Source organism: Tyto alba, unplaced genomic scaffold (genome assembly GCF_018691265.1).
Source record: "Tyto alba isolate M040663 unplaced genomic scaffold, T.alba_DEE_v4.0 Super-Scaffold_3, whole genome shotgun sequence".
Lineage (NCBI taxonomy): Eukaryota > Metazoa > Chordata > Aves > Strigiformes > Tytonidae > Tyto > Tyto alba.
The window spans coordinates 12,000,997-12,024,294 of NW_024881304.1; the positions used below are offsets into that span (position 1 = coordinate 12,000,997).

The window sequence follows — 23,298 nt, forward strand, 5'->3', positions numbered from 1 at the left end:
TTTACTATTCACTGTTGTTAAGAGGCGGGAAAAAAACTCAAAACACTAAATACTTTTTGACAGTGTATTTTTCATATTAAATCCCTTTTGTTTGCTTACTCACTCCCCCCGTCTGCAAAATCTGTAGTGCAGGAGAAGCACTGCATGCCTACACAGGTTCTATCAGGCAAACCTGAGTTTCCCCTGTGTTCTGAGTTGACCAGCTGTGAACAAGAAGACTTTTGACAGCTTATTAGTCCAGGTCTGCACTGTGCTACTGAAGTTTTATGAATTCTTCAGCTGGCTTGCTTTTAGCAAACTTTGGAATGTGAGCAAAACAAGCTCAGATATGTCTGTTCAGCCCAACACACGCAGATCCACAGCCACTGAGAGTGGGAATTATATTGCATTTAGACTATAAAAGTCCAAAGTCACAATCCTGTAAATCCCCCTCAGCTGTTATCTAGTTTGAGGAGGCAGTTCTATTCTGTATAACATCTTTATTTTACCTCAGCAACCTATGTTTGAGTCAGACTGAGTGAAATCCAAAATGCATTCTTTTACCCAAACCACTGGAAGGCTTGATGTAACAGATGATTTTACAACATGGCTAACAGGTAGTGACATGACCTACTACTGCCCCTTGTTCCTTCTTGCCTTGTAAAAGCCTAGAGCATACTTCTCTTCTCTTGTTGGGAAGGTTGAAGCCTGCATTTCCTAGCTCCCAACAGACTGCAGGATGATCCAGGAGGATAGATTCCACCCTCCCTATTAATAATAAGAGTATCTGAGATTCTTTAACATCATGATTACTGCTCTACTGCTTCAGTTTGTAATCATGACAAAGGAAGGGTTCCACCACCTGTTTTAGGAACTATGATGTATTTCATAATAGTCACTTGACAGATAAAATCCAGAAGCAGACTATAAATGGTATCAGGATTAGATTCCTGGTTCTACAAGAACAAAGCTTTTAAACTGCAGTTTTAAACATGTCATTTCAAAATGTGACTCCTGATGTAGTTGCACAGAACACAGCATAGCAAGGCTCAGATACTGCAGTTCTTTGCATCACCTTAAGCAAAAAAATAAAGCTATTACAGTATGATTTTGGTTGTTCTACACCCCCTGACAAGCATTAATTCTATAGAAGTAATTTGTTTTATACGAAACTAGCAAATTCTAGTCTAGTCACAGGTAAGTTCTAAAGTGGCAGCTACTTTGAAAAATTAAGACCCTACTTAATTCAGTTTTAGGTCCCATCTGGACTAGGGTATGGAAACTGGGACTCACGCAAAGATGCAATGCCCTCAGTCCAATGTCAAGTAAGAAAAGCAGCCAGTACTATTAGGCTCAATGCCTACTAAAAATAGAAAACTCTTTGTAAACACCTTTTATTGACAATGTTTTGCAAACACCATAGTTCACAAGTACTGTGCAGAAGCTTCATCCTTTGTAAAACAAAATATATTTCTTGTCACAAATTACAAAGTTTTTTGATCAATGCAAATTGCCTGTCTGCACAGATCTGCAACTGTTTTCCCCCGAAGCATAAGCAAACAAGTATTTTTGTATAAAAATTCACAGAAGCAGTAGAAAACTATTTTTCGGCTCTGTCTCTCTTACTGTTGGTTTCATCACAAAGTGAAGACACTTGGACATTCTTCAATAGTATAGTCAGTCTTCATATTACATCTACTGTTTGGTCTCTGTTTCCATCTGAGTTTCTTGAGATTCTTCAGCTTCTGAAAGTTTTTCATCATCTGAAATTCAATATTACTGTTAATCAAACATGCCTGATTATATTTACAGACCACATTGCAGAGCTGTGTCTCACTTAAATATTTTATGTTGATTGCCTTTAAATGTGTAGTTGAGTATCTCATTATACAAAATGTTATGTTCAAATGAAAAAAAAATGCTTCCAAGTTTTTGTAACAGATATTACAGGAAACTGTAATAGGGGGGTAAACTCTGTAGTATCGATACTATGAGGTAAACTCTGTAGTATCAATTCAAGCACACAGTACTGGATTGCTTCAAATTACATGGCTTCTCTTTGCCTATTAATGGCTCTCAAGCTGTTCCTTCTGCTAAAATGTTATTTCCTTCACAAAATTCTAGAAGCTGAAAGGTAATCTATACACTCATGTGAAAATGTATTTTAGAGACTAATACTTCATCAAGTATTAGTAACACATAATAACAATAACCTTCTGCTAAAGTGCACCTAGAATTAACAGTTCATTCTGCTTAAGAAGATCTAGACGGCCTTAGAGAATGAAAGTCTGCTCTTACAGCTATCTCCGTACGTTATTCAGGTCATGCTCAGAGGCCCTACCAATTATTCCGTCTCGGAAAGACATGGCAAAAATCCCAGTAAATAATATATAAAACAGTATTATGCATATTAGAGCATGAAAAGTAAGCACTGATTTGAAAATATTAAGTATTTGTATGACAAAAATGAGTATGACTAAATTCCTGAATTTCGCTCTTGTGTATGACAGTTTTAGTCTCTGCTCTATCCCAGACACACTGTCTGAGTAGGTAAGTTAGCTTTCCTGTATTTCATTTTCTCTTTAGTAAAGCCTCAAATGATACCATGATGGCAGTGACATGTTCAAAACTACTAAAACTGGAATTATACAAATTAGTTTGGAAACTATGTACAAGAATACTTTTCTGTAAGAAATCCTTTTTCTGTTAAAAAAAAACCCCGCAACCTCAAATCACCATTATTCACCCCCACATTTTAAAAAAGTCTGTTGCCTACAGGTTAATTTGAAGCTGGTCAGGAAATGATATGGTGGCTAGCTTGTAGAAGAAAAAAAATTCTGAGCAGTCTCAGGCTCTGGACTACTATTGAGAAAAAAAATGCCACTGGTGCAAGAGGTCACCAACCTCAATTGCACATAGTTAGCCCACTGCTGGAAGCTGCGATGTCTTTTGATCCACTGAAACCCAACCCAGTTATATATATTACTTAAAAACACCACTTACTTTCCAGGGTTTGCTGAAGTTCATGGATAGTGCTCAGGAGAACATGAAACTGTTTTCTTCTCAGCTCCAACTGGAACAATAAAATATGTATTTTAGGAAACAGAGAGCACATACAGCCAAACAGCCTATAGCAGATCCTCCAATAATTATGTTCCTAATAAATACTTATATAACAATCTCTATGAAAAACCTACCTTATCTTCGACATTTTCTTTAATGTGAGAAAGATGTTGCAGTTCTTTTCCCAAAGCTTCTAGCTGCCTGGAAAGAAATTGTCATAGCATTTTTAAAAAATTCTGTAAAATTATTGAAAAACAGATTTGAACTAAGTGGAGGAAAAAGAACCATTAAAAAACCAGCATAGGTAAACAAAGCATAACAAATTAAATGACAGAGACACAAATGTTAAATTATTATGTCATACACTTGTAATTTCAGGACTTGTTTTCTGTAAAAGGCCTGCAAGCTTGAATACAGTTGTACACTGGGCATTTGGACTGTAACAATTCAGTCCTGACACAAACATGTTATTTACTTGACCATACAATGAAAGTTTAATGTAACCCACTGATTTAACACCCACGGCACTTTCATAGGCTTCACTACTTCACCAATTTCTTTATGTTGATATGCATAGATTACATAAAAACACAGCATCAGCAAGGAGAACATATCTGGTAAACCTACATACCCAACATACAAACACAACAATTCCCAGACACAACAATTGACCAAATACATAGTCAAGTACCTTATCTCTGTTAATGGCCTGACCAGACAGAGTACTGGATAGCATGTAGACTTTACAGTAGGCATGTGTAGAATAATCCACATTTCTGATGAAACTACATGATATAATTTATGCCTTAGCACACAGAATTTAACACTGTGATCCATATAAATACTCATTTCCTTCTCAAATGTCAGTTTTTCTTTTAATTGATTGTCTCTGGCATTGAGAGATAAAGGACACATGCAACACCTATAATCTTCATTATTATTCATATCCTTTTGAAATACATCATCTTTCAACAACTCTCCAGGATCTTTCTGCAAGCATCTGACTGTTTTCTGTTCTCACTTGGACCCACCATGGACCACCACAACCCTTTCTGACATAGGGCAAAGAATAACGTGTACCATAATGTATATTAGCTTTCAAATGAGGATGGATCATCAACAATTACACTCAAACCTCCAGTTTGGCCACTCTACTTTTCCTCTAATGGCTACCATAATTTATGCTCCAAGTAATGAGAACAATCTGTTTCTTTAAAGGTAAAGTGGATTGAGGCTGACCATCATAATTAACTAGCAGGTAGAGCCATATAGGTATCAGTAAGGGCATAATTTTTTTTTTTTTTTTTCCTGAAGTACTGACAGCTGCTTCAACTAGTTTGGGCAGGGAACCACAAAAAGGCCTCTAGTTCTAAGTAATTCACAATGGCTGGGAAAATGGTCCATTTTAGTGCTACCTGAGGGTGTTGTCTTTTTGAGCCAGTCTGCTTGGCATTTTGAAAGAAATGCCTGAAAGAGGGTTGGGTGTGACATTATTTCTTCCTGTAACAGCAACTGGTTAACAGGTTATAGGCTCATACAGTGATTTTGCTAATATTTGAAGACATGCAATTTTTTTCTGTTATATGAAGCTATATTTGGCATTTTATTACTCTTACTTTCTGCTCCAGAGAATCTTTGCCTAGCCTTCTCATTTTTGTATCTCCTTTTCCAAAACTGTGTCATTTCCTGGTCGTCTTAACAGGTCTTCTGATACTGCATCTATGCCGTGGGCACTGCCGTTTAGTAGTTCAGGTCCTGTCACTTCCTGCATTGACTAAGCTGATAACACCTTCTCTTCTTTTGTGCTGTATGACTAGTTCCAAGAAACAGTCCATTAAAAGCATAAAGAAAGTATTTTCCTAAACTTTGTCATATTGTGCCATATAACCTGCAAAAGCTATAAATGTAACTCTTGCAATAAACCATGACATTTGTCCTCACTAGAAGTTCTCTCAAGTGTTTTCAGCGATTAAGAATCCCATGAAGATCATGACATTGTTAGTGAGGCTTCCTCCGTCCTGATTTGAGAGTGATCTTTCTTGGTTCATAGTACAATTTTCTGTATGCTTTCCTCAAACTGGAGAGAAAAGAAGCCTTGTAATTAAAACATTGGATGAAAACTTCATCTAATTTCTATATTTAAAGTCTACTCACTTGGAGAAGTCAGTTAAAGCTAAAATACCTATGAACCAAGCTCCCTTTAAAAAATGTTCCATTCTGTTACTATGTCATATTTCCCCATCTGCAAAATGGGGGATCATACTCTGCTACAGTTCAAGTTCAGATATAAAGGACTAAGGACAAAAAGGGCATACAGTGTAGGCATTCTTCCACTGGATGAATACACTGGTATTTCTAACTGTAATATCCTCTTCTAAAGAGATGATAAAATTAAGTCTAAGAAAAGACAAAATGCCAAATTTACTAGCTGTAACTTACCACCATTTCTAGCTTTGCTCAAGAAACTTAAGCTTCGATGTGTTAATCAAAATGAGAACAGCCCCTCCAAACCTAAACATCCTGGCACCCCCTAAAAAAAAGTATCATCATCTAGTTCCATTCTTAATCAACTGATTTAAGCCTCACTTGATAAATGGCACATGCTGACTAATGAAGTAAAAAGTAGTCAAGCCACATGAGAATCACCTGTAATCAAAGTTGTGGTAATGAAATTAAGGCACAGAAAAACAACATACAAGAAATGCATGAAATATTCTCAGTAGCTTATAGCTATAAAAATATTAATATTAGGGTAATAATATAATAATTATATTCCTTTTACTATAAAAGGCCATGAAATGTGAGAATACAGCCTCCCTCTGAAAGCAGGCAACAGGACAGGTGCAAACTGTGCTTAAATGAGACCAGTAACCCCATGCTACACCTTTAATCAGGTTAGGAAGAACAAACTCAGATGCAAGGAGTTCTGGAATGTTTCTGTGGCTTGATAACGTTAAAAAGATTATGTCCCCACAACTGTCCAAAATGACCCAAATGCACAGATAGTGATCCAAATCCAACGATGACAGAAGCAATACTGTAAGTTACATGCAAGACGGAGTTGGACAACCCGTAGGTCTAACCTGCATGCCAGGGCAGGTTATACTGTGGTACACAACGTAGTGATTTATAACCAGGCATGCAGGAACAACTGCTACAAGGAAAACACAAAAAAAACCTAAGAGCTTTCTCCTATTTTCTCTCATTCCACCTTACTTGCTTGTGCATTATATATTTTGTGTGACTACTAAAACCCTTGCTGGTGCACTTTACAGCACTTTCCCACTATCTCTCTTTTCTGAGCAACTTGTCCCCAGTAAACTCACATTAGGTGTACATTTACATCTGAGTTCACTTATTCACCTTAAGGATGAAAAAATTTTAAGTACAAAATGATTAGCAATGCTTCTAAACCCATGCAGATGGAGATTAATTAAAGCAAGCTGATAACAGCACAATTTGAAAACGAAACCTAAGATTTTCTTGTGTCAAAAGAAATTATATAAAAGTGAGGAAGGGTCAAACTGAAAGCAAGGAAGTGTCAAACCTGGTGACTTCTATCTTACTGGTTTATTATAATTTAATGTAGTCTCATACTTACTTCAGTGTTTCATGTCTGTCTGGATGGTGCTGTATGACTTTGGCCAATGCATCATATTCTGAAAGAAATTTAAATAGTCTAAATAATTCTGAAAGTGTTGATTCAAGAATAAAAAATCAGGTACCAAAGAATGGTACAGATTACTAATTCTTAAAAAATTGCTTTAACATTTTTCAAATTTGTACATAACACCTTACATACATAAAAATGTACCTGCAAAAATACATATATAAAAATGTATATAATTTATACCATGCTATAACATTTCAAAATAGATGATTACATTGAAAGAGATTTTAAACAAACTACAGATATGATTGTAGGCCATTATCTACTCACTCAAATTTGCCCAGTGCTAGGGATTCATAAAGGATGAGGCCAGAAAACAGGACCTTTAGATAGCTCTGTATTGTTGCACATTTGGTCTTTTATGTATAATTCACAAGCATTAGTTTTACATACATTGTAATGTGTATGTACAGAAAATGGTGTTGATGTTACATGTTAACATTTAAGAATTTTAGAAAAAAGTATAAAATGCTGCATGAGAAACAACAGGATTTTTTAAAAACTATATTACACATTGAGATCAGTATTATGGTTATACAGGCAACAGCCATTTCCTGACAGTAAGATTGTACATATGTCAACTACCTCATTCGCATGGAAAAATCGGTGCTGCAGGCTGGACAGAACATATCAAAAAGCAAACACTTCAGACCTATGTTTCTGAAGACTTAAGAGCTCTATATTCCTATCGGTTGAGGTTCTTTTAATTTCCAGTTGAGTCTAAAATGATCAAACAGTTGTATTTAAAACCTCCATCTGTTATACTTTTAATCATTTTCTTTTTGCATTTATCAAGAAAAAACAAATTCTTGGTTCTCCTCAATTGTGAATGTTTTTATAAGACAGTATTACAGGAAAGTGCGTGAAGTTTCAATTGAAATTATCAGCACATACTTTTAAGAGTAGGGAAGAAATACACCTCTCATAACACTTATTCAGTAAGGATACATAGAGTTCTTGGGTATGTAACTGGCACCACTGACACTGTGTATGTCAAGACGTTACCTCCCCTTAAGAGCTGAAGGAACACACTTGCGTGATCTTCAGAGCTGGGTGTAAGTCTATTCAACTCCTGTCTCACTGTTCATAATGTGCTTTAGTTCTTCAAGTCACCTGAATTGCGATAGGATGCTTTTATGGTTTTTCACTGGCTTGAAAACATCTCTCTGAACTACTGTTTTAGGTTTTCCTGATGTTGCATGTCACTGAGATCTACCTGTTCAAACTTGCCTGTCTCATCAAAAACTTTCAGTAGTGGGTGTGGAACCCACCAGACTAAATATAGTATTCATTATGTGAGTATATTCTCTTGCACTTTCAAAAGTTTGGAATCTATTTTCAGATACAAGGTATTTTAAAAGATAACAAAATAATGAAACTGACCAGCATAAACATCAATATTGCTCCTTACCCTGGCGATTTTTTCGAATCCTTTTTGCTTGCAGGATTTGTTTTTTGCATTCAGAAATCTTCTCATGTGCTGCAGCTATACTATTTTCTTAAAAAAATAAAAAACCCAAAGAGTTATATTGAAATCAAACAATACACGTAAACAATCCATTCTAAATTATAAGAGCCATTTCTGACATGGTGGGCTGCTAGCTCCATCAGCTTCAGAACTACATACACTTCAATAGGTTAAAAAAGCTTTTATTTGTATGTATTTTATATACTCATAAGATGCTTACAGCATATGTATGAGTGCTATCAAGAGAAATAAAAAAGAAACTCAGACCACTCATCATATGTATATATTGTGTTCGCTGGCTCAAGCTTGTTCATAAAAAGAGAAATTGAAAAATAGAAAACAGTAGTATTTTCTATGTTACTATATTTTCTATATTCTTTACCTATATCCTTATAGATTTTTTCATAATTTTCCATTTCTCTCAGGTTCATATCATACACCAGTAGAGTTTTCCCCATTGAAAATTCACACTGTGATAAAGTACTCAGCATTCGTTGGTACTGGCTGTAACTGAAAACAGACAAGACATTTAATCCTAAGCAGCATAAAAATACACCTTACCTTTACAAGAGACAAGAAAACAAAGCCTCATGTAGCATAAGGGCAGTCAAATAAGAATTATTAAGTAAAGAAAATATTTCAAAGAGTCAATGTATAATTTTTTTGAAAGTGCAGTTATAAACATTGCACCCATTAATTCCACCATCATGTCCTTAAAGGTGCATGAGTAAGATGAGTATTAAAGCAATGGGCAGGTTGATCCAGGCATTATGAACTTCCCAGCTATGGCTGGCTCTGTGACCACCAAGATTAGTATTTTAATACTGCATAATACTGCAGTCCTTCTCTGTACACACAATTGTTATATTGTGTCCTCCAGGAATTTATATCCAGTACTAGTACGCACCCGGCAGCAGAACACCATGTTGTCACTCATCCCTTACTACTTTAGGCTGTTGTTGTTTTTTTGTTGGTTTTTTTTTTTTTTTTTTTTTAAAAAAAAAAAAAAAAAAGACTAAAGGGAACCACAGAGGCAGAAATAGCAGCAGTACTATCCTTCCCTAACAGAACAAGTGCAGAACTGCCAACTAAAATATACAAGTCACGATCCTGTTATAACAGTGGGACTCCCGGACGGATCACGCAGCGGCATGAGAATCCCGAGGGCATTCCAGTGGTACTGGCAGATTTCACGATACAGCCTGCAGCCTTCAGTAATTTCCAACCCATCTCTGTTCCTCATCTCCCACCCTAACGCTGGAAACACCACAGAGCCATATCGAAAAGCAGATGTATACATTTTAACATGTATGTTTTCAAAACGGATCAAGCCCAGTTTTCCACTGAAATACAAGCTGGTCAGTTCCAAGGTAAAAAAAAAAAAAAAAGCAAACAAACAAAAAAAAAAAAAAACCAAACACCAAAACAACAACAACAAAAAAACCCAAACAGAAAACAAATACCCTTCCTCTTGAGATCCGGAATTACACCACTTAATGAAACTCTTCACCAACAAATTGATCCGCCTGTCGTCACCAGCACCATCACCATCGATCAGGAGTCGCTTGCGGATAACTTCATCTGAGGAAAAAAACTCCTGCTTAAATGGCAGCCGCGTCCCCGACCCCCGCGCGGATTCCACCCCAGGGCCTTCAGGGAACGATTCCCGGGGCTAAACCGGGAGGATCTGTTAAAACAGCCGCCCCCCCGGGGCTGAGGGACCCGGCCGAGGCCCGGGCGTGCCCCGGCGCGGCGGGCCCGGGAGCGGGGCGGCGGGCTCGGGGCCGGGATGGCGGCCCGCCTGCGGGGTGAGAGGCCGGGGGTCGGGCTCGGGGAGAGGAGAGGAGAGGCCGGGGAGCGGGAAGCTCTTCCCCGCAGGGCGGCCGGGACCGGGGAAGGGAGGAAGGAAGGCGGGAGGGAGGTCTCACCGTCGGTCACGGCCCCCATGGCGGCGAGTGCCGGAGCCGGCGGGGCGGCGGCAGCAGCGAGTGAGGTCAGCTTCCCACAATGCAGCCGGCGAGAGCGGCGGCCATGGAGGGGGAGGCGGCGGCGGCGGCTGGGGCCTGAGCCGGCTGGCGGCGGACGCGGGGCCCGGCGGCGGCGGCGGCGGCAACGGGGAGGGCCGGCGGGCGAGGCCTGCGCCCCGCGTGGAACCGGCCCCCTGGCGAGGGGCGGCCCCGCCAGGTGAGGGGCCGACGGGGGAGGGAAGCGGCGGTCCCCGCAGCCAGGCTCCACCTCCCCGCCCCCGCCACCGCGCCCCCAGCCCCGCCGCCCCCCGCCCGGGCCGCCCCGCCATGCCCCCGGCACATGCTTCCCTCGCCCTCGACGCCCCAAGCCGCCGGGCTGAGGTCGCGCCTCGGCCGCCCTCCCGCCGCGCTCCTGCCCCGGAGCGTCCTCCCGGGGCTGGCCTCGCCATCCCCGTCCTCCCCTCGCCGGCCCAGGCCCCCGCCGTGATGGCGGCGACGCAGCGGGGAGCGCGGGTGGCCGGTCCCCGTGGCGGGAGGCAGCGGAGTGTGGAGGACGTGCCCGTGGCACTGGCATGAGGGAGCCGGGCTGGCCTCCCCTGGGCCACCCTCGGGCTCATCCCCGCTCGATGCCAGGAGGACAAGCAGGAGGGCCCGGGGTGTGAAAAAAAAAAAAAAAAAAAAAATCATTATTCTGATATGTTTCCTGGCGAGTTCGGCTGTCACCAGTGGATGGGAACAAAAGTTGTTTCTTCCTACCCTGAAAAATTAGGCTGACGCTGGGAAAAAAACGCTAGAGGTGTTGAGGGGGAAAAAAGGGATATTAAGGTGTTACCAATACCGTGTTGAGTTTTAGGCTTTTGGTTCACAGACTCTGACACTTGGGCGGTGCTAAAGCTGGCAGTGTTATTGTAGCATATATCATGGTACCTGAGAAATATGTCCAGAGGCTGACACCCTCCTATTCCCTCATCATTTTGGTTTGGACACTTAAGTAGCTTATGGACTTGTTCTGCTTAGCACTTTTCATTGACAATTTTAGGGTCCTGGGGAAAATCAGGGTAAGAAAAGAACAAAGCGAATGAGTGCTGTAATCTGTGCTTTCCTACTTTTAGAGCTGTGAGTGATTATGAGGTGCTTTTCTTGTTCTGGATAGCGTCCTTTAACAGCTATTTACGGATTTGTAGATTGTTTCAAGCCAGGACTTTGTCTTCAATAGGCAACTGGTCGGATTCTTGGGAAGGTGTTATCAGGGAAAGCATTACAGGGAGCAGTCATTAAAACTCTGCCTGAACTTTTGGGAATAAAGAGTTTCCAACATAGAAAACCTGTATAAGTGATTTTTGTTCTTGAAATTTTTATGTATTAGTAGGTGATTTGTGAGTGATATAATTTTATGTGAAAACCCAACTCTCTATGCAGTTATACAAAACTTGGGCCAAAGAACAGACCATGAATTCATGAGCTATGTAAGCATTATTAAAAATGCTCACTTTTATGAACTCTGAATTTGTTGCTGTTTTTAATGTAGTTGGTTTGACAAAAACCTTTGTTTTTCCTAACTCTTTGGTCATTGTGATATAGCCGTAGTGTTTTGTCAAAGGGTGAGAAGACCTAGCTGAACTTCTCTACACAGATGTTATACAGTGTGGTTTGTTGCTGCCTTTCCCTCTTTACCCGCTGATTACCTCTTGGAAGTCTTAAGTGTCTTGAAGCATCCAGTCTTATCAAGACTTAATATATTTCTTGCCCTTCCCTGAGCTCTTTTTGTTTTCTGAGCCCTTTCCATTTCAACCACAGAGAGAAGTTGATCTGAACCGAAGGCTTGTAGGTGAAAATCCACAATTATTTATTTAGCCACGTTAGAGTACTATGGTGTTATTTTCTGTCATTTAATCCAAGTTAATCTTTTCTCACTTTTTGTTCATCATTCCAGTGTTGGTCAGATAGTCTTATTAAACTCTCCACAGTGACAAATAGATAGTCCTTAAGTAATTAATTTAGAATACAGCAGTCCATATGATTAGTTAATAATATTTAATGACTTCTGTGCCATTCTTGTCTTCATATGTGTTACTAATTACAAAATTCTTACAGATCCTCTGTTCTGGGTCTTAGGCTCATAAGAACAATTTTGAGAACAAAGCCATTATTTTTCTTTTTAAGACAGGGCTCTCAGGCATCAGCCATGTTAATTAACTTTTCTCTTTTAGAATGGGAAGTAGAACTTGGTAAATACACCATCAAGAACCTCACTAAGGCTGTGTATTGATGTAATAGCCTGTTCTCTTTCCTGCTCTATTTTGCCATTTTAAACATCCACGAGATGTTTTTGCCCAGGAAGCCAGTTCCAGCTTGCTGGGTTTCTATACGCACTTGAGTCTTTGGAGTCTTCTTTTGATTTGCTCCATTTCCAAGTAGAGTTCCTCATGTTGTAAGTATGAAACAACCTTCCTTTCACGTGTATGCTGTGTGTGTTGCACGGGGCTGTATACTAGCATGTTTTTTCCATTAATTCAGTGTTATGTACGATGTAGATCTCTGGAGCAAGGTTGACCTACTCTTATTTATTTGTCCTTCACTAGTTCATGTATTCTGTGCAGATTCTATCAGCTACAGTCTTTTATATAATCCTTCAACCCACTGGCAGAAATACTGAGTAGCACTGGACCTTCCTTAAGGCATCAGTATCGGATGTTCATGCAATAGCACGAAATGTCTTGCACGGGGCATAGCACCTTACTCCGTGCCAGCTCTGTTGGAATATGTACCTGTGTGTGCAGGCTTTCAACCAAGCTCAATTTGATGTAGCTTTCCCTCTTTCCTTGAGTTCCTTTATGTGTGCCATATGGTAAGACCTTGAAGCAGCTTATACATAATAATTTGTTGCACACCTGTCCTTGTCAAAAGTGTTAAATGATCCTTTGTAATGTTTCCAGGTGACTCTGGATACAAGAAGTATATGCTAGGTAAGTTTAGTACTGCAAGATGTTACAAGTGTGTGGAACTGGCTCAGATTTTTCATTAGAGTTTTTTTGTCAAAAAGAATGGCTTTTAAGTACACCAGATTTTATTTTTTTTTAATTGAGGAAATCTGTTAATGTTGAAGTTTTCTTTCCTGAAAAAAAAAAAAATCTATGAGAGTCAAAGTTTAAAGTGACTTTATACCTCCTCCCCTTTTCTTTAACTGTGTGTATATATTTTTTTTTCCAACTGCAGAAAAAGTTAAAGGGGAAGAAGCTTTTTATAGTATTCCAAGCTATAGTGAGCTATGATTTTTAGAGCTAAGAAAACAGCTTTAACTATTGATGAGGTGGATTTAAAATATTTTTCCTAAGCCTCCCTAATAATTTATGAGGTGGTTTTAGATTCCAGGTTTTCTTCGTGTTGAATAACTTCTAAATCAGACTGTTGTGTGGCACTAAATCTTACAGAGATCTAAGTATAGTAGGTCAGAAACTACAAGGTATTTTTATCCAGTCCAACCTATATTCTTGTCAGAAAGCCATACTAAATATATTTAGTGAGACCTATTTTCTGTAAGCCTATGTTTAGCGTTACTTTTTACCACTGTCCTTTATTTCTTTGTTGATTGTGTACCATGATTTTGTGCAAGACTGATATCAAGCTAACCTATTGATGTCACCCCGTTTTCTCATTTTAAATTATGTCAGTGTTACATTTTCTTTTCAGTCTTCTTTAGCCTCAGTGTTTACTGAAAACTAGCATCGCTGTTTTAAGAACTTGTCATCTTGTTCTGTAAAAATTCTTGGACGCTGGCTGTCTAGTTCTGCAGATATTAAAATATTCACTTTTGGCAGATAAACCTGACATTTTTCAATGCAGTGATTGGGGTAAAAAAGTAGTAGGGTTTCTTTCTCTCTCTTTATTTTTTTTTTTTTTTTTAGATACTAAGCAATGTGGTTCTTAGCCTTGTAAAAAGCTTTCCTAAGATGGACCCTTGTGTTTCTGCAGAGCTAGCACATTTTCACAGAATTACAACATAACAAGAGAAGGGAGAGTGAAAATACTTGTTGCAACTGTAGTGACAATAACAATAATTTAAAAATGCAACATTTTATTATCTGAACAGTAATCAATTTTGCTGTCTACTGCCTATGTTACCAGGATTGATTAAGTGTACTGTTAATACCGTACTTTAAAACCCAGGCTCCTATCAGATAACAATGTAACAACAAGTTGTGGGGTACAGGATTGTTTTTACTTCTTATTTTTCACTTTGTAACTGAAAGAAGCCTGTAAAATTCCACAATTTTTGACAGAAAGCAGTTTGAAAAATGCAAGTACTAAAAATACTATGTTTGTTATAAAGACATTGTATTACTACTACTGCTTTTCTTGTGAAGGGAGACAAAACCTTATCTTAGTAATTAAAAAAAAAATAGTGCTGCATGGTCCTTTTAAATAACTTTTTCTGAAGGAAGGGCTCTGTCTGTTGGTTAATCCAGGTAATACAGATGGCATTCTGATATTGCCCTTTTTCAGATATCTTCACAGAACTTATGTAACAGCTTTGTACATTTCATATCTGGATCCTACTGAATATTTATGAAGCTGGAAGATTGATTATTGTACATTTTAAGGTGATCTGTCACTAATTTATTAAAGCTTGACAAACTCACATTGAAACTACACGATACTGGAAATGTAGGTATTCAGTGTAGAAAAATGAGTTTACAGGTGCAGGGATGTGCCCAGGAAACGAAAGCATGCCTTGCATGCATGTCAAGAGGTGCTTTAATTGAGGCAGTGTAATTACCAGAAGTTAAAAGTGGTATACTGGGTCATGATACCTATAGCCAGTGACTTGGTAGGTTCCCCCTTGGCAAGAAAGTCAAGGTGTTTTAACAGGCATCCCATGAAACTCAGTGTCATGAAACTGCTTCAAGACAGATTAGATGGTTAGATTTTTCTTTTAATCTAAAAATCGTTAACACCATAGACTTCAGCTGCCTGTGCAGTGCTTCAGAGATCCCACATGGTGTCTGCATTCCGTGATTTAAAATGACTGTCGGGTAATTTTAGGGTGGCATTTCATGTTTTGTGTATTTTGTAAGGAAGCAGCCATTTATTCTTTTGAAATTATTTTAATCAGGATTAGTCAATTATCTAGTAGCCTTTTAGTTTGCTGTCAGGATGTTTTCAGTGTGGCTTCCTTTTTTTTTTTTTTTTTTTTTTTAAGAAAAGAACAGCATATTTTTCTTTTTCCTTCCCCAGTCCTTCAATTCATGAATTTGGTAGCATTTACATTGTGCCCTGAAGATATCAGTGGCGTGCCAGAGTTTTCAGAGGAAGAGGTGGATGCTGAAGGAGGTTTTACACTGACTAAGAAGAATTTGTCTGTGTTGGCATCAGGCCAAATGGTAAATGTTTGTATTTAGCTGTGGCTTGAAACACTGGATGAACAATAAGAGAGTTGTGAATATTGTGTTTACTTGTATCATGTTTAAATATATAACTGTTAGTGCTACTGAGGAAATTTTGCAAAAAGGTTACAAGGGAAAACAGGCATTTCCTCCTTTGGAAAGCAGCTCTTGCCCGACTTCAGAGTGGCGTTTTCTGAATCACATGGCCAGATGATTTGACTCGACTAAGAAAGCTGAATCAGAGCTATTGCGCAGCTTCTGAGTCAGCTTTTCAAAGTTTAATAAAAGTTGGTTGGTTGGGTTTGTTTTGTTTTATTATTTTTTTCTTTAAAGCAGTCCAAATCTGTAAAAGAAGACCTAGAAATTTTACAAGGCCACGTCATGGAGAGAAGTTGGAAGAAACACTCCTGTCTCAGAAAATGAAGAAAGAGAGTATCAGGTCTATATTGATAAACTTATGTTTCTCATTTTAAATTAGGTCTATACTTTGCTTTGGATTATTTTATGGTTTATTTTCTTTTAATGGAGTAACTCTGTCAGTGAGCAGTGTTTAAGCACAGCTACAATTTACAGTTCCCATAAAACATGATACACTGAAGCATGTTCTCAAACCCTGATTTCTGAGCGAGGTACAAGCCTGAGCAGTGAAACAGAAATAATTGGAGGCACAGTCGCACACTTTGGTGATGCCTGCACTGTTTCGGGTTTTAGTATGTCATATGTTGAATGAAAGCACTGAACTTTGGTAGGATAATGATGGTGAGAAACAATAGTGACTGAAAGCAGGGTAAAACCCCAAAGAGAGGTTGTGGCCTTCTTAGGAAGAAGGCATGCTCTCCTCAGTTTTTTTTTTTTTTCTGGGTAGGACAAATGTAGCTTCTAAACTATTGCTTCAGTTGCTGTCAAAGCAAATGGTTTAAACAAATATTTCAAGAGATGTATGATGAGAAGATAACTGGTCTTTTCCAGCAGACTCTCTCAGATCCAGAAGGGGCAGACCCAGGTTATGACATTTCCTTACCCTTCTCAAACTGGTTGTACCAAAGGGAAGGTGTGTCTGACTGAGGCCGGATATTTCCCTGAAGGTGGAGGGGGGGCAAATTCTTTAGTACTTGCTGGTGTTCCATTAAAATTATACCAGCTGGAGCAGCTTGAAGGAGATGATGAATCTGCACATTTTCTATGCAGTAGCCGAAGTAGGAATGTGCTTAAATCCTGACTATATCCAGGGCTAAGCACCTTTCTCTAGGGAGCATTTTGGATTCACGCTCTCTTGAAATTAGGATCATAAGCCCTTTCTTTCAAAAAGGGAGCAAAGGTCAATCTTTGCTTTCAAAACCCAGGAGGTGGCAATGGTTCTGGTTCCCTTTTCGTCATTAGCAGAGCTGTTATCCACTAGACTGCTCACCACATGTGTGGGAGACTTCAACCCAGCTCTCCTCCTTCCTGAGGGGATTAATGCCCATAATTCTTTCCATCAGAGTGAATTTTGTAATCGCCAGGCTGTTGACTAGTATGAGTTGGTGTTGGTGTCAGAAAGACAGACTGAACATGACAGCATAGCCCAACACAGAAGATATTAGATGACTGAGGACAAAGGCGTTTAAGGAAATAATCCATAAAAGCAAAGGAGTAGTTGCAGAAGTGCAAGAGAACATGCAAGATAATTTTTGCATTGAAGATCAGATTCCGTTCAAAGATGTATGAATGTCTTCCTGGTGATTTCCAAATTTTATTTGCAAACAGGGATAGAATTTTTAATTGAGAAGTATAGGCAAACAAAAAAAAAAAACAAATTGTGGAATAAAAATCTGCTTCATAAGCTGTTTTGATGAGTCACAAAAAGTAAATAGAAAAATTAATGTTAAAAATTGGGAAATAGAGAAATTTGTCACAAAATGTTACCTATAAAGTGTGTGTATATATGTATGTATTTATATATACGTGTAAATTTTCAGTTGAGATATGGAAGTGGTTATATGTGTGCCCAAAACATTAAGTCCAAAATGTTATTTCCCTTAATAATATTTACAAAACTCTCAAGGTAACTTTTCTTATAATAATGTTTTAGTGGAGACTTGGTATAAACAAGCATTCAAGCTTGCTTGTTGTTTTTTCTTTTGTAAAACGTTAGTGTAGAATGTTTGAAAACCACGAGGAGTTCTTTTTTGTCCTCTGCCTTTTAATAAAAATTTAAATGGTGATTATACATGGAGAGAATTGAACTAATAAAAGAGGCAAGGCAGATAAATTGGATTTTATAACTTAAATGAATAAAGATTGGCTTGTAAGAGATGAGAGTGAAACAAAGGCATGCTAATAATAACTACAAGTATGCACCTGTGATTTTGTGGTTCATTGTAAATATTTTCACTTCAGTTTCATTCCAGTGTTACTTTGGCAGTTAGAGGTTAGGGTTGTTTTTTTTTTTTAATTTTTGAGATCTGCTTGTGGTTTTTGGTATATGTGTATGTGTATATATGATGGTGTTGAATAATAACATATCCTGAAATAAAATTGTGTGCATGTATATTAAGATAAAACATAAGGGAATTTTTAAAAAATGTCACAAATTTGAAATTTAATTTTAAAAGTACCTAAATTGAACTTCAGCTGCAGCCACTTTGCCTGGATTGGAAGAGGGGGATAGTTACAGTCAGGTTTCCTGGTAAAGCTTTTCTTTCCTGTTGTTATGTGAAAGACTTGCACAGACAGGAGCAACTGACTGTAACTGTAGTTTATGTCATCAAACAAATGGAAGGAAATAGCTCCAGAGCTGCTGTTTTCAAATGTTTATGCTAGAGAAGTCTGTCCTAGTCTTGCAAGCTCTTGAACGGATTTTGAACTTCACTAGTCCTCTCAAATGTTGGCATAGACTTGCAATATGATGATAATACAGGTAATGAGTTTTCGAATGACTGGATTATTCATATCAAATCTTATCTATTTGTATTTGCCTCTTTATTGAGTCTGTTCCCCTTTGTGTCTTTCGAGGACTGGTCAACTAAATTTGGTACCGTTACAACTCTAAGACAGCCATTTTGCGACCTACATTTTCCTCTCTGTCTGCTAGTATCAGGGAGTATAATTGCTGTTCTGTATCTTTTTTTCTGGTGGTGGTTCTCTTTGTTGCTCTTCTGTGGAGATGGATGCTATGAGAATGTTTTTTTCCCTTGAAGATGCCTCTTAATGTTATCGGCAAGTACAGTCGTCTTTAAATAAGCAGTTGTTCTCTGTTGGCTTCTGTGCAGGTGGTGTCTTTTAAGCAGCTACAGTACTGTCACTGCTTAAGGAAAAATAAGTAACGGGTAGCCCTAGGATGAGACAGCTTCTAGTAGGTATGGGTAGAGTACAGGACTGTTTGTTGTGGTTGAGAATTGCATTACAGTAATTCATGTCAAAATGTGATTTTTTTCTTGACAAAGCTATAGAAATAGGGAAACATTACCTTAACTGTGTGCCACTGTAGTTAAAGATTATCCTTTTTGTTGAAAAGAGTCATTGGAAATTCCATGATCTCTTTTGCCAAAAATCATCTGATGTCAAGTCAAAGATCTTCCCTGGCAAGTGCCTTCATCAAAAGTAATGTCAAGACTGTGATATAGTTGTCTGTTGTTATCAGACAATTTAAATCTTAAGAGTAAAATTTGTTTTAAAAGTATAAATATTTCAAAAATAGAAAATGTAACTGCTGAGAGTTTATGCACATAAATATAATATTGGAGGATATATAAAAGAAAAAAACACACTTTTATGCGATCTTATTTTGCAAAGATTTACTTTGATGTTTTCAGATTAGTTTTTTACTTTTTATTTTTCCTGCTATTTGTCAAGTATTTTTCAGTGTTTCTAGTTCTTCACCGGTTCTTCTTTGTGCACCATCTCTGATATCAACAGAAAAGCGCATAGTTTTGCTGCAGGGCAATGGGGCCAACCTCCTTTTCATATTTGTGCTCACACAATAATGATGACATTTTATTATCTCGGGAACATGACTTGAATTTTTAAAGTGATAGGAATGTCATATATACTTTTGCTGGTTTAATTGTAAGTACAAAACGCTAGATAGGGAAAGAGTGCCTATGGAATTCTAGCTGAGCTTCCTAAACTTTCTTAGAGAAAAAAAAAATATCTACATTATTAAGGATCCCAAGTCTGTGAAAATCTGACTGCTTGGTCAGTTTTTGCTTTGAATTAAAGTATTAATTAACTGCACACATGCAGGACAACAGGGTCTGTGTTGAATGAAATTAGGGAAGAGGAAGTGTGGAGACACCAGGGCAACTGCTTAAAGATTTGAAAAACATGATGTATAAGCAAGTGTTGAAAGAATGCAATTCCTTAGCTGAAGTAAGCGGGGACTGAGGGAATGAGAAGACAGATCCGTTGAAGAGCGTTGCAAAGCGGTGGGGCTTATGGCAGGTAGGGCAATAAATAGATCAAATTGCAGCAATGAAGATTCAGCACGGACAAACACGGTTTTCTGGTGGAAGTATAGAAAGGTTGGAATAATCATCTGAGGGGACAATGGTGCTTCCATTGCCTGAGGTCTTTAAGAACAGGTTCGATTACATGTATTGTTCCCAGCAGATAGTTTAGCTATCATGCCCTGGGGCTAATCTGACCTTTGGAGGTTCCTTTCATCCCTTCTTTGGTTTACAGATCTCTACACTGTGCAGATTTTAATAGGATCAGAGTACATAACTGGTGGACGCTGAAACCTATTTTCTACCTCTGTAACGTGTTTAGCCATTCTATTTCAACTTTTATTCACTTAAACAGTGTCTAGTGGTTGTTTGATTAATGCTTGAGTATTGAGTGCCCTATTAATAGCTACATAAGTAGTAGTAGTCAGAAAAAGATGTGATTTTTATATAGTAAAATAAACAGCTGTGGATTAATGTATTCTATAAAAACGTGTCAAATTTACAATGTGTAAGAAGTGTTGTTGGCTTGGCTGGGCTTTTGTAGACATTTAAGCCACTAGTATATTTGGGCCAGTATGAATGTATTTCTTAAAATGAAAATATTAAGGTTTTAAAATTAATTTCATGCCACTAGAAAGACATTTTTCACCTCATTAGTATCACTAATGTCATTAATGTTAAAGCTTTGTCAACATTTTTACATAGGTAGTCTTTGAAGGGTGACTGTTGCATCTTTAGCGAATGATGAAATTTTGTATTTAGTTTCTTAGCATGGCTTATCATATTTCTTAGCAAACAATTTGAAACACAGGATTTACTTAAAATGCAGTATAGTGCTATTTTATATATACTTTCCCCACATGTAAAACTGAAGCGTTTATAACAAAATGCAATTGTAGTTTTTGGAGAAAGGCAGGGAGACATGGGCCAAATGCTCATCAGTCAGAAGGCACATTAAGAAGATAGACTCAAATAATTTAATTTTTAAAGCTAGTTGTAACTTTCTAGAATGTCAGTTCTTGGTTTTTTTGAATGGGATTTACACTTCTCTCATTTCTCTAACATTTTTCTCCTCGTTACCAATACTGTGTTTCATGTGAGGCGGTGTACTCTGACTCTAGATGGCAGTCACTGGTAGGCAAACAGGAGGATCGGTCTGGGTTGCTTGGCTTGGGCCCTGGAAGTCTCTGCACTACTTGGCTTCCCTAGCTGGAATTTTTATGGTGTTGGACAGCAATAAAAGTGTCACCTAAGCTTCTCTCCCTTCCAAAATGTAACAAAGATACTATGAAGAAAGAAAGAAGAAAAGGGCAAAAAATAAGAGAAACTGAGAAAATGTTGCAGTGAAACATTCACAAAAGAGAGCTGTAGTAATGCTGAAAATAGTGAAGAGGTTTCTTTTATATTGGCAAGATTTTGCCCTAGATTAACAGAAATAAATTTGTTTATAATGGGAGAAATACCAGTTTCCTACTAAATTCAGTTTCAAAGAGGAAAATAGATTGACCAAGGTGCAACCAGGGAGAATAGCAGTGGAGGAATGTGTGATTGTAATCTCGCTTTAACAAATGAGGATTTCCTTACAGTCACGTGGGCACGTGATGTTGGAGAAATAGTTCTTTTTGCTTAAGACATTGTGTCTTCCACCATCCCGTGCCCCCTATCCTCCCTCTCCAGTTTCCATCCTCTCCTCTTAATTTCTAAACTCTTTCCCATAATTTTACAGGTAATTCTATCATACCCGCTATCAGGCTGTCTCTTGACTCTCCACTCTGTCTCTTCTCTTTAAAGCAGGATAGATTTTGATTTTTTTTCTCTCCCTTTCTTCATGTAGGTGCTGTTTGACTTCCTTACTCGTCACTACTTAAGAGTTAGATGTAACATTGCACTTAGAAAAGGCAACAGCACTCAAGCAAAGGAACAACAGTTTCTCAGCACTTGCTGTTTAGGGATGATTGCACTTCATGAGATGAATACTGCTTTATAAGAAAGCTATTGCTATAATAAATACAGTTCAAACCCAGGAATTAATCTATACATTTTATTGATCTCTGCTTTCAAATGTAGTGCCAAATTACAGTCTTGTTTATGTACGTGCAAATCCCAAGAAACTCTTTGGAAAGTGCTGGAGTCATTCTGGATTTGCAGAGGTCAGGATTTGCAGATTTAAGATCAAGTTTTGGCCTTCAGTTTCAAGAATAAGAAAATGATTTACTGTTTTATTGCATATTGTATTAACTACTGGCATTAGTAAAGGGACTGTGATCCTGTAAGTGCTTTGCAAATATTCTGCAGGACATTTTTTGCACTAAAAAAGAGTAACTGAAAATCAGAAGATCTTGATTTTTGCTTAATATAATCCTAGCAACAAGCTTCTAATTTCTTAGCGTACTAATTTAACTGTAAAGAACTACTGATTTTTTAAAGGAAAGATGCTTTAGTTGCAGAAAAATGAAAGAAACAACCAAAGCTTTAATTAGGTCTTTATTTTTACATGTTTATAATGAAAAATACCATCGACATTTTATGCCAAGTTTTACGATTCACAGTCAAGTGCATTTCCAGAGGCAGTTTGAGAAATGTGAACTATCGTTTGTGAGGGAAAGCTTTCTGAGAGTTAGCAGTAATCTAGTACAGATTTCTGTGTGAAGTTAATGTGCAAGAAAGACGAGATAGAGATAATTTTGGTATTATGTCAAGATTATATATTAGGCTGACAGATATCACAGTCCCTAATAGTTTGCAGAGTGCAGAGATAATGAAGAGTGATGCTTTCTGTTCCTAACCCTGCCTTGGGCCTGGCAGGTAACTGTGGGCAAATCACTACTTCTTCCTCAATTTTTCTATAAAAATGATGATAATGATGTGGATTATTTTGTGTTTCATTTTGAGATCTAAAGGGAATATGTAGAAATGAAGCGGTAGGAAGATGATGGGAAATATAAGGTGGTAAAATAAGCATCTGTATTATAGGCAGCTTCATACTAGCCACCGATTATAAAATTATTGATTCTACTGTTCTTCCCTGGTGAGGATATTACTATGTACTTGTTCACAGGATTGTAGAAAAAAAATCTTGCTATTTCTTATGTTAGCCAATCTTTCAGCTTCTCATTCAGAATTTGCCGTAAGGTTATTCTGCTTTTATTCTTGCCCATTACCATCCTCATGAGGCACAGTTAAAGCTGTAGTTAATGGAGGATAAGGACAGCAAAGGTCTGTCTGTCTTTCTTTTCTCTATCTCCTCCCTTTCTATCTCTCTGTCTCTCTTTGACCATTGAAAATGTAGGTCATATTGCATCACCATAAAATGGAACAGTCAGAAAGGTGTTTGAAAAAT

General features: G+C 38.1%; 2 protein-coding genes across 3 annotated transcripts in view; one reads left to right on the plus strand and one right to left on the minus strand.

The window, feature by feature from the left end:
* Positions 1–1,357: 1,357 nt before the first annotated feature.
* Positions 1,358–10,667, minus strand: THOC7 (THO complex 7). The gene is made up of 8 exons (XM_042799519.1): positions 10,109–10,667; positions 9,644–9,761; positions 8,563–8,690; positions 8,124–8,210; positions 6,644–6,701; positions 3,177–3,243; positions 2,983–3,052; positions 1,358–1,742 (listed from the first exon to the last, which is right to left on the minus strand). Exons 1-8 carry the CDS (start codon positions 10,125–10,127, stop codon positions 1,675–1,677), a joined length of 615 nt encoding a protein of 204 aa, XP_042655453.1. The 5' UTR covers positions 10,128–10,667; the 3' UTR covers positions 1,358–1,674.
* The window catches only part of ATXN7 (ataxin 7), an 89,339-nt gene continuing 76,304 nt past the window's right edge, over positions 10,264–23,298 (plus strand). For both annotated transcript variants that reach the window (XM_042799515.1, XM_042799518.1), the window contains exon 1: positions 10,264–10,364. The gene's annotated coding sequence lies outside the window, so the exon portion shown is untranslated. The remainder of the gene's footprint in view (positions 10,365–23,298) is intronic.

Coding starts and splice junctions, on each gene's coding strand:
- THOC7 (XM_042799519.1), bottom strand. Junction 3,244..6,643: donor GACAGACATGAAACACTGAA/GTAAGTATGAGA, acceptor ATTTCTTTCCAG/GCAGCTAGAAGCTTTGGGAA. Junction 3,053..3,176: donor AAGAAAATGTCGAAGATAAG/GTAGGTTTTTCA, acceptor TTATTGTTCCAG/TTGGAGCTGAGAAGAAAACA.